Here is a 12,404-nt window from a genome sequence, read left to right on the forward strand (position 1 = left end):
ATACGCCCCCTTGTATTGTATATTTTAATTAAAATATACAATACAAGAGGGGCGTATTGTACTGTTCCCACAATTTCGAAAAACACCATAAAATCCAATAATTAAGTATTACACCTAAATTTTTTCAATATATAAAAAAATTAACCGAAATCAGATGTGCTTGTGCTATTAGTTCTTTATTAGGAATATTATTACTTTTCAATTAACATCTTATTGTAAGAAGGGACACATGTGAAAAAATTTATACACTAAAATTAATTAATATTAACTAACTAAATTATTTATTTAAAAAATATAACAAAATATGATTTTTTTATTTTCAAACGTTCTCAAAACATTCTTGTTTTTAGCTAAATTCTAATTAATTAAGCTAAATCATATACAATATGATAAAATTTGTAAGACATTTATACATATTGTTTGGATCAAAGAATATGAAAAGAAAGAAAATGTGAAAATAGATAAAAAAGTGAATTTTTTATTGCTTAGATGAGAAAAAAAATTAAGTAGAAGAAAAGAAAAATAGTGTAAGGTTCATCACAATCTTTTTTTCTCAAAGATGAGATGAAAACAAATAAAAAAATGTGCAAACGATAAAATTATTAATTTTTCTTTTAATTAATAAAAAAATAAAAAACTTAAAAGTGTTAATATAATTTTACTCCATATTAATTTTTTTTCTACTTTTTTTTATTCAAACAAATAAATTATTTTTTTTATTTTTTTATCCAAATAACACATAAAAAAATATTTTTTTTATTTTCTTTTCTTTTATTTTGTTGTTTTTTATGTTCTGTCTTTCTATTTTTTTATTTTTTTAAAGAAAAAGATAAATAGATCTATCAACTTTTGTCACACAGACATTTGGATCCTTCTGGATTGAAAAATACATTTTTATCCCTGATTTCTTCAAAACCAGGATATTTAGATCCCTCCGTCCAATTGAGATTGTGAAACACAAAAGAGATATCTGACATAAATGCCGTTATGTTGACGTAGCCGTAACGATATCCCACATAGATATGGCAGAAAGGTTTAGGGACAAAAAAAAATTCCCAACCCTAAAACGACATCATTCCATGCTCAACCCAGAAACCCATGCTCAACCCAGAAATTTGACCCGACATTGCAACCCCTCTTCCCTCTCACACTCGCTAAAGCTTTCCCTTCCTTTATGGATTCTTCGATGCTCGCTGAACACCGCCTGCCTCGCCAGCGTTGGTTAGAAATGGAAATGTTATCCTCATCTTCTTCGTTATCATCATCAGTTGGTTACTCTCTCCATCCTCAAAAACGCCATAGTTGTATTCTCTTCGAACCAAATTCCGTCGTACCAGCCTTCTACAAAGGACCATCGTGAACATCGCCGGTCTCTGTTTTATTTTATAAAGAGATATCAATCTACATTAGGATTTATTTTACAGACACGTTAATAAAAAAGAAAATAAAATAACTATGCTAATTCATTCTTTTATGATTTACAAGCACTTTGTTTTTGTTGTTTTCCTTTTTCACTCTCTTATTTGGTATACGAATACCTAAAAACGTTGCAAGCCATTGTGGCTTTCCAATGTAGAGAAAGTAGCATACTAAGAGCACTCCAACCATCACTTCATATGCATATCCCACTGCAACAGATTTTTAGCCAAATTCAAAATTTTTTTCATGCTCAAATGTCAAAAATGATGAGGTATGTCCATTGTCCTTAATCCTATCACATGATTTTGACAAAGAGAATCCACATAGCATTGTATTTCTTCCATATGAATCATTTTAGAATGTGTTGAATTGGCCATCTATAGGTATAGCTTCCTCTAATTGATTTTACGAAACACTTAAAATTTAGAAAAATTCAAATTTGTTAAGGCTAAAGGACTCTCACCCCTCACCTGATTTCATGAGAGGTCCAGTCATTTCAAATTTCTCAAGTTACCTAAAGTTTGTAGAATAGCGCCACTAATTATATTTTGTAAGAAATTGAGCCCTTTAAGAGAATTTAGTTTTTCAATTACTTGTGAAATTTTACCCACAAATAAATTATTTGACAATTCTATAGTTGGAAAAGTTATTAATATTTTCACTAATTTTCCTAACTGATTTTTCATATTGACCACTACTAATGCAAAATATAATCTAGAAGAATCGACACGCATATATTACAACCCATATTAAATGTAATTGACATTCATAATTTCTTGAAAGTTTTTTAAGTATGATACAAGCAAGGACTCACTAAAATAGTTGTTGAAAAATAAGGGTAGAGAGAGAAGATGATGTTTATTCGAAACGATTTGACAATAAAATTCTTGTTCAGGCAAGTTCGGTAGACAAATTGAATCCTGAGTTTGGAGATGTGTTGCAGCAAGAGTTCATCCATAGAGATGCTAATAAATGAAAGGAATGTTGAAAACTTCTCAGAAAAAACTAATCAAATATCTAATGCATTCTCGGAGTTGCAGCCGGCGGTCAAGGACAAATTTAGGAGGAGGTTTAGATAGAAACGATATAATTTTAGGGTTGAGAAATTTTTTTGTCTCTAAATTTTTCTGCCACAGTCACATGGGACACCGTTACGACCACTTCAGCATAACGGCATTCATGTCAGATATCTCCATTATGTTTTATAATCCCAGTTGAATAGAGAGATTCAAATATCCTAATTTTAAAAAAAGTCAGAGGCATAAATATATTTTTCAATCCAAATGTTTTTTTTCTTTTTTAAATTAATATGGGTTATGTATGTATGTGTGTATTGTAGAAGAAAGAAATAGCATATTAGAGTGTGTAGTAGATTGTGATGACAGCGATGCCAAGAAACCCAACCTTGGGAGACAATGACAGTACAAACACACACACACATAATTAAATGGCCGCATGAAAAGCACTTGAATGCACAATTGCATAGTCACACCCACACCCTCCCTTGCTTGTTCCGGTAAAATTTAAACACAAGCCACACCAAAAACCCTTTTTTCACAATTGCTCTCTCAAATGCGACACCCACATAACCTGTGTACTCACCACGAAACATTCTCCAATACCACCACCATCGTCCCTACCTCACTCAACACACTTTAATCACTAATAATTAATTACCATTTATAACCAATTAAACCATAACTACTTTTGTTGCTTTAACTCTTTTTCTCCATAGTGGAAACACATACATGCCCTATATTAATTTTTGGGCAAGCAATTTGTGACTGTACTATAACAATTTTAATTTATTTTCTTGTTAAAGATGATGTGCGGTCCTCCACCTTAATCAATGCGTATCTTGTTTTGGGGTCTCAAAATCGAAGGGAAATAAATATCTGTCCCTGCACCTTTGGTCATTGAACCATCGTGGGGTCTCACACTCAAAAACAAAAACCAAATAAAAAAAATAAAATAAAAGAAAACAAAAAAGATTGGTCTATTTGTGACAGAGTTTAGAAACTTAGAATAGAATAGAAGAGAATAGAAAGCTAACTCTTATCCCTGCATATGCATACATATATTAATATTAATGGGATCAGTGCTGCTACTGTTTCAGCTACAGCAATTATATTACATACAGAAACATTTAGAATTGGTATCACTAGAGAAGTATATTAGGTAAAAAAAAAGAACAAAAATAAAAGAAGAAAGGAGACATAAATGAAATGAACGCATTGCCAACCCAACAAACTGCTGCAACTCTTGTTCCAAATATTAACCAACTCTTTTCCTAGTTTGATTGGTAGGTATATTTTGCAGATATGTTCTATATATGGATAAGGATGCTGGAGATATAATGCAAATTTTCATCATTCCGTGTTCATTTAATTACCAGGAAAGACCCACTAAAAGAAAATTATCAATTCTGCCCTCCATACATTTTATTTTATGCAAGAAAGCAACATCACCTTCCAACATTCCTCTCATGTTCTACATATTCTTTTCTCTTGCCCTATTATTTATGTTTTTCTCTCACACTTTCCTTCTTTTGTTTTTAATGTGTGTTATTAGGGGTACAGAAATTTATCTTCTTTCAATTCATGATGGTTTCTTGAATTCTAGTAATAGTGATGAGAAAATTGAAGTCTAGCTACAAAAAGTACCAATAATTAATGGTGGTTGGTTCTAATAGTACATCACTGTTTTCCTCTAAACAAATTTTTACATCTAAAAAAAAGATAAATATTCTCTATAATAAATTATAAACTGATAGAAGGCACAATTTTTAATTCTAAAAGTTCTTAGTAAATAAAATTTGAGAGATAAACATAAATCTCTTCAGTACAGACATGCTATAACACATAGAATACATTTTTTTCGATTAAATCTGAATAATTTCTAAATTTGTAGATAGTTTTACGAATAAATCGCTAAGATAGGTAGCTCTATCAAAATGTGAATTGAAAAAAAATGAAGAGGTGGAGATGATAAGGAGACCATCAATGATATCATTTTGATTCACATTGGATCTCATATTAGACAGGTTTGAGCGTTGATATAAATGTTAGTTGGTCAACTTGACTTAAAAAAAGAGGAATAAAATTGTATAATGAAATAAATAATAATATAATACAAAGAATATGACAAAAGCAATGTATGCATGTATTTTACATACAAGATGGTCATGTGCTAGGTTGCATAAACTATAAAAAGGAACATGTTTAATATTACTAGTAGGTCATGTGTGCTCCTTGTTTATGTTCCTTAATTATTAATTAGTACAAAGAGGGTGGTCACTAGTCATGTGCTTTGGTTTTTCATATAAGTTATCAAAATCAGTTATTAGTATAAAAATACATATTAAAATATAAATATACATTAAAAATAAATTAAATATACATATATTTGTGAATATATTAGTGACTAATTTTAGTGTACGAATAATATTTTTGTAACTAATTATATCATTTAATTGATTAGTACTACATAAAAGTGGGCATACTTAGAGAGTCAAGAATGTGGCCCATTCCAACACTCGTTTCATATGAGTAAGACCAATCTAACAAGATGGATTGGCAGTTATTTCTCTTTAGGCTGTCTAATACTACAAGTTCTATTTAGGTTGTCCTGTTTGTTCTTCTGTAGAAAATAATGATGTTAGAATATGAAACCCGTTACGAGGGCAGAGTACAACAACGTAGGAATTTAATTGTGTATGTGAACACGCAGAGCCACTGACTTTATGCGGGGCTTATTTACTATTTTGAATCTATGATGTAACAAAAAGTAGTTGGGGGAAGCTAATGTCTTCATAATAGAAAGAAAAAAGCCTGAATTAAACTTTTTTTTTTCTTTTATTTGGAAGGAGAAAAAAGTATTTTCGACGCAACGTAGAAGAAAAAGAGAACAAAATGTGATCTTTTGATATCTTAAGCTCAGGAACTAGGCTACCTAGCTTGCATACCTTTGCACTCAAGTTATGCTCTTTGGCAATTGAAGCACAAAGTACATAAGAGTGATACAGATCTACTTTATTATTATACACATTACCATGGCATAAAGTATTGTATAATATAATGTTATGGTATGAGATGAGAATAGGACAGAGTATAGAGAGATAGAGATGAGGTAGAATTATTTTGGAGTGGCGACTGAGTCACGTGGCGGTGCATCTTTGTTACTACCTTTTGGCCCTTCTTACTTTAAGATGAGGGAGAGAACCTCCTCTGATACCGCTAGCGGACTTTGCAAGGCAAATTAATACTACTATTCTTCCTCGCTATTTTTTTTTAATTTAATTATTTTTATGATATTATTATTATTTACTTTTTTTACCATTGTAATCATCATTACTAGTAACTACTAATTTTACTGTTGCCAGCTAACTCTATCAAGTTCTTGTACTATTCTACAATATAATAATAAGACAGAAATGATATCCGATCATATCTTACGTTCACGGTTACAACTTGAAAATGTTCCAAAGCATTGTGGAAGGAAGGAGGGGAATTCGGTAATTAAGTAGGCATTTGCATAAAATGACATCCCCGTCCTTCTCGGTCCAGCTACATTCCAATGTTTTTCCTGAGTAGGTTTCCATAAATGCCCTTTCTAACCCACAAGGGTAGTAGAAGACCCTATGCACTAGGCGTGGGGCGAAACAAAGCAACCGCAATATTATATTATTGTTATTGTTATTAGCATGAAACTTTGCAAATAGTAGATAAAAATTTTTGGATATTTTGATGAGTACGCCCAAGATATAAACTTGGTGCAGTTGGGTTGTTCTCTCTCCAATTATATTTATGTTTGTGAAGACAGAAAACTCACTCTTGAAAACACAAAAGCCACATTCTTGTTTTCAATTTTTCCAGTTTGAGCTTTAGCTTTAAAGGTGTCATAAGGCATATCTGCTGTTTCCTCATTTTCATTCTAACTATCTATCTATCTATATGAACTATGATGATGTGCCTCCCTTCTTCTTCTTCTTTGCTTGTGTCCCATGACTACTCCCTCCCAACCTTAATAGCGCTACTACTCTAGCTTTCTTACTTGTTCTTCTTCTACTTGTTGGTGTGTGTGTTTTCTTTTCTTTATGGATCTTGGGGCAGTGGGTTTGGATGGGTTGGTGGGTGGTTCTATTGGGTGTTCAGATGGTGAGACAAAGCACAAGTGGTACGGATCTGGGTTGTTGAAGCAGGAGAGATCTGGCGGTGGCAACACAAACAACGAAGATGATGATGAATATTGGAGGAGCAACAAAGTGGCTAAGACTAGTATGAATGGCGAGAGGAACTCGTCATCAAGCTTGCTGAGATCCAATGCAACTCTCTTCTCTGATGTTAGTGGCAACCAGCAGCAGCAACAAATGCTAAGTTTCTCTTCACCATATCATTACCTTCCCTTATCAAGAAATACAGGTAAGCTTTTTCTCTATTTACTTATTTATGTTTTGTGAATAGTTGCAAGTTTTTGATTGGTGGTTGTTGGACAGGTTGTCACAGTTGGGGAAGCAATAGCATGCATGGGAATGGGAATGGGATTGGGATGAGAGGGGCATTCACTCCATCACAGTGGATGGAGCTAGAACAGCAGGCCCTGATCTACAAGTATATAACCGCTAATGTCCCTGTCCCATCTCATCTTCTTATTCCCATCAAGAAAGCCCTTCATTCTGCTGGCTTCTCTCACTTCTTCAGGCCCAGTGCAGTGGGCTGGGCTGGGTTCCATCTGGGCTTCTCTAACAGCACCGATCCCGAGCCAGGCAGGTGCCGGAGAACAGATGGCAAGAAATGGCGTTGCTCCCGAGATGCCGTTGTCGACCAGAAGTATTGTGAGCGGCACATGAACAGAGGACGCCATCGTTCAAGAAAGCCTGTGGAAGGCCACAATGGCCATGCCCTCACCGGGACAACCACCTCCTCCACCACCAAGAATGTGGTGCCCGGAAACACTCCTCCTCCTCCTCCTTCCAACACCCTCACCTATTCTTCACCTCCTAATACCATCAGCAGGTCTTATTCTATGACGCTGACTGGTCAATGCTAATAGTGGTTGAGATTCCTTTTAGGAAAGGAAGATGCTCTTGTTACTTTATTTATCTCTCTGTCAAGTGTGATATAGTTTAGGAAATGTGCTTTTAATAAACACAACACAACACAATTTCACTTTTTTTTATTTTCTCATTGCAGGATGTTTATGACTACTACTACTACTAATAATAATAAGGAGAGTAATGGTAGTGAGAGAATCCCAGAAGCTGAAGATTCACTTCCAATGCTGCCACCAACTCTTGAGCTGAAACCAAAGGAAAACCCTTTCATCATTCCCAAACACCAAATCCCATACCAACAGGAATCTTCAAGGAATAATGAGTTTGGTCTTGTCACTTCTGATTCCTTACTGAACCCTTCCCAGAAGACCACCACAACAACCTTAACAGACAGGGAAACTGATTCCCATCATTCCCTCAGGCATTTCATTGACGACTGGCCCAAATCCCAGACCCACCGCTCTGCCTTGTCGTCGTGGCCGGAGTCCGAGAGGACCGAGCTCTCGATTTCCATCCCCATGACAACAACCTCCAATGACTTCATGTCGTCCACCTCCTCTCCCACCAATGACAAGCTCACTCTGTCACCCCTGCGTCTATCAAGGGAGCTAGACCCGATTCAAATGGGTTTGGGAGTGGGAAACAATGCTTTAAGTGATTCATCAAACTCATCAAGGCAAGCTAACTGGATTCCAATCACTTGGGAGAGTTCAATGGGTGGTCCTCTTGGAGAAGTTCTGAATCTCAGCACTAACAACAACAATGGAAGTGATAATCAATGTGGCAAGAACAACAATTCGTCCTCAGCACTTAACCTCATGAGTGATGGGTGGGATAATACTAATAGCCCTCCATTAGGGTCTTCTCCCACTGGGGTTCTGCAGAAGACAGCCTTTGGATCTTTATCAAATAGCAGTGCTGGGAGCAGCCCAAGGGCAGAGAATAAAACACAAGAAGGTTCAAGCTTGTGCAATGATCTTCTAATGCCTGCATTGTAATGGATTCAGTTTATTTTGGTTTTTGTTTATTTGTTTTAAAATTATTGCTTCCCCCTAAAATATGGTAGTAGTAGTAGTAGAATTTGCAAGAATATGTCTAGTCCCGTAACGTAACGTTGTATGTTAGCGTTGATAATTGGGTTGTGTAGGGTTTTGTTGCTTTTGACTTTTTGGTGTTTTTTGTATTGAAGGGTACTAAAATGTTGGTTGGTATATGGACTGGTTTTTATGAGAGATGTCCCGGTTATAGGTGATGGTGGGGACTCAGATTGCGTGACGTAACAGTAAATATTTAATGAGTGTTTGCAAGCTACACAAAAATCATTGAATGCGCTTCTTCCCATCTTTGATTTTAAACAACTTCCTCCTTCCTCCATTCTTATTCCTATTCTCTCTTTAAGTTTTCTTTGGATCTTTCTTTGTTTTCAATTTTAATGACTTTTGTCCCACTCCTAAATTTAAATCACTACTTCTCTCCAGACCATTCACATGTTAAATTAATCTGTTTCGATTTTCTTTTTAAATAAATATGGTAGGAGTATCTGCAAAATACTTATTTATATTGTGTAAATCCTTCCTTTTTTCTAGTCCACGCAAATTGAGAAGCCAACTTGCTCAAGAATCGATGATTCAGCATTTTGGAACTTGGGATAAATAACTGGGTTTGCCATCTGTCATCTGCTATCAAATTGTCCAGTGACCCAAAAAGGTTACATTTGCTTTTATCAAAGAGCGGGTGGAGAAAGAAGGTTAAGGAAGGGTAAGAAATTTCTAAGCGGGTGGGGAAAAAGGTTAAGGCCTTAAGGGTAAGAAATTTCTTTCTTAGGCAGTGCTGGAGGCTCTCCATAACCTGATGATTAATTAAGGCAAAGCATATATTTTGTGATACGAAAAAATAAAAAATAAAAATAAGACAAGAACTGAAATTGAGTGGTGATATGACCGTTATAACTCTCCTTAATGCTATAATTTGACAGTATACGTTATAGATTAGTTATGTGATATGATTGTTATAACTCTGTTTTTAATGCTATAACTTTATAGATCAGTTATTAATAACGGGCACAAAAAAAATATTGTAATGTCCTAGTATGCTATTATTATCCATTAATACAAATTATTGAGAGTATAACTACTGATGTTTCATCCCAAAATATAAAAGGGAAGTAAAACAGTTATTTGACAGACTGCATTTTGCAAAGCTTATTACTCACTTATTGACTTGAGCGTAAGCAGGTACCACTCCTTTGTTCTCTCATTGTCAACGTATGCCTCATTCTGACGGAAAGTTTACAAGTATTTATCAACACACAAGCTATATACTGGTTACCCTTTACAAGAACAAGTGAAAAGATAAATTGAAATTGAAATAGAAAATAAAAGAACAAGTGAAAAGATAAATTGAAATTGAAATAGAAAATAAAAGAAAGATTGAATTTTTTTTGGTGAAAGGATAACAAATAAAAAAAAAACTAAAAAGACTAAGCTAAATCATTTTGCAAAATTTGCAGTAGGTTTCCAAGTGGTTGAAGCCAAGAACAATGATCAATGCTTCCAAATACACCTTATTTTGCCAAAGTATCTGCGACTCTATTAGCTTCTCTAGGAGCCAAAGAAAACCAGATAGAAATACCACTTGGCATCTTTATGTCAAACAAGCTTAGTAACTCCATGTTCTAACACCAATAAAAAACCACACCATATCGGCCACACTTCATATCAAAGCACATTCACATCAAAGAAGACACTCCCATCACAATTCACCTTAGTAACCAACGCCTCAGTTTACTGTTCGGTCAAAGGATAAGAATCTATCCAACAACCATCCTTGGTTGAATATTCTTGACTGGAAAATCTCAATCAAACCCACCCTTTCGTAGTTCTTGTGAGATTAGGATTGTGACTAATGATGTCTCATCCGTCACCTTATAACTTGGTTTTTATTGTGTATTATGAGTTATAATTCCGCGTTAACTATTATTTATTCTTTGTTTGTAACTGACTTAATGACCATCATTTCTATTTTAATGACCAAACGGTTATAACATGAATATTATTCATCAATTTTATGTTTATAAAGGACACAAATTTCTAAATTTCAATAGACATAACACATGATAACTTCTATTTCATGTCTTACATTCTATATTCATAAAATTATTATAACATACAACATTTGTAACTTCTATTTCATGCCTTACATTTTATACCTTCTATATTGATAGAATTATTATAATACACGGACAACATATGATAAGTTCTATTTCATGTCCTACATAACATTATATATTTATAGAATTATTATAAACAAAATACATGATAAGTTATATTTCATGTCTTACATTCTATATTCATAGAATTATTACACACAACACATGATAACTTCTATTTCATGTCTGACATTTTATATTTATAGAATTATTCTTATACCTCTTAAACACTTACTGATTTAAGCGTCGAAGTGTCTTTTGCAGGTACCTACACCCCGTTATTTTCTTATTGCTGACGTATACCTCATCTTGACGGAGAGCCTTCACCAGCAGACGAGCTAACCTCAGCAAGAACAATCTCCATTCTCAATCCTTTCGAAATCATAGATGCTATCTCATTCAAGTTCCAAACATTCTTATTAATTAGATCTTCTAAGCAAAGATCAGTATATGAAATATGCACAAAATCCATCTTTCCTTCAACAGAACCGGTTTTCATCCATTTAGAATACCAGAAAGAGTCGATCGAGTAAGGCCCAATATTCTACCCAAAATCTTCATGCAATTTATTAGCTGCTACCAGAATAGCTTTTCAAGTATGGGATGATCCTTTTGTCGCTTGAGTATTGAAGATATCACCTCCTCTTAAATACTTATGGTGCATAAGTTGAATCCAACCAGATCTTGTCTTTATTTGAAATAATCTGCCATACCACTTTGTCAAGAAGAGAATAAATAACAATCTTAGAATCTTTGAAAGCCAAGCCACCATATTTCTTTGGGGTCCAACTAACTTGATGCGAGCTTCTAGTGTCGGTTTTGCATTTCCAAACAAATTGCTGGACACATTCATCAATATCCAAGCAAACCGAGGTCGAGAAAAGAGACATTTGCATCCTATCAATCGGAATAGAGAAAACGGCTGACTTTGCTAAGCAACATAAAAAGGAGAGGGATTCAATTGAAAGGATTCACTCAATTTTTGTGCAATAAAAGAGAAATTCACTCGATCTCACTTTTTACACTATGGGATCAATACAAAACCAAAAAGTAATTTGTCACTCTTCCAATCTTTTTATGTGACAACTACCATAATTTAAAAGGTATTTATAATATTTTATTAGGTTAAAATAAAAAAAAATTAAACCCACAAATATATAAAGTCTAATTTAATAATTAAATAAAAAAATCAAAATACATCGAATCAAATTAAATTAAATATTTTAAAATATAAACTAATAATTTGTAAATAATATTATTTAAATTCTTTATATTACAAACATTTGAAACACGTATCATTTTGTCTTTTAGCAATTTTTTTAAAAATATTTCTTGATCTGTCACTTTATAATTCTATTCATTAATTTTATGCCTATAAAAAAAACCTTCTATAGCTAATCTCAGAAATATGATAAGTTCTGTTTATGTCTTACATTCTATATTCATAGAATTATTATAAGGATTAAGGATACACACATGATGAGTTCTATTTTAGATTTAACGTTCTATAATCATAGAATTTTTATATACCTTTTAAACACTTACAAACTTGAGCGTCGGAGTATCTTTTACAGGTACCTACCCCCTTATTCTCTCATTGCCGACGTATACCTCATCTGGACAGAGAGCTTATAAGCATTCACCGGCAGACGAGTTATACACCGGCCAATCTCAGCAAGAACATTTCTAAATTTTAATTTTATTCAATTTTATTATAATATTTTT

The 12,404-nt window shown here is 33.7% G+C and overlaps 1 protein-coding gene across 1 annotated transcript; it reads left to right on the forward strand.

The window, feature by feature from the left end:
* Positions 1 to 6,080: 6,080 nt before the first annotated feature.
* LOC107461210 (growth-regulating factor 1) lies at positions 6,081 to 8,812 on the forward strand. Its single transcript, XM_016079687.3, has 3 exons — positions 6,081 to 6,839; positions 6,914 to 7,433; positions 7,611 to 8,812. Exons 1-3 carry the CDS (start codon positions 6,515 to 6,517, stop codon positions 8,467 to 8,469), a joined length of 1,704 nt encoding a protein of 567 aa, XP_015935173.1. The 5' UTR covers positions 6,081 to 6,514; the 3' UTR covers positions 8,470 to 8,812.
* Positions 8,813 to 12,404: the final 3,592 nt, after the last annotated feature.

Source organism: Arachis duranensis, chromosome 8, assembly GCF_000817695.3.
Source record: "Arachis duranensis cultivar V14167 chromosome 8, aradu.V14167.gnm2.J7QH, whole genome shotgun sequence".
NCBI classification, from domain to species: Eukaryota; Viridiplantae; Streptophyta; class Magnoliopsida; order Fabales; family Fabaceae; genus Arachis; species Arachis duranensis.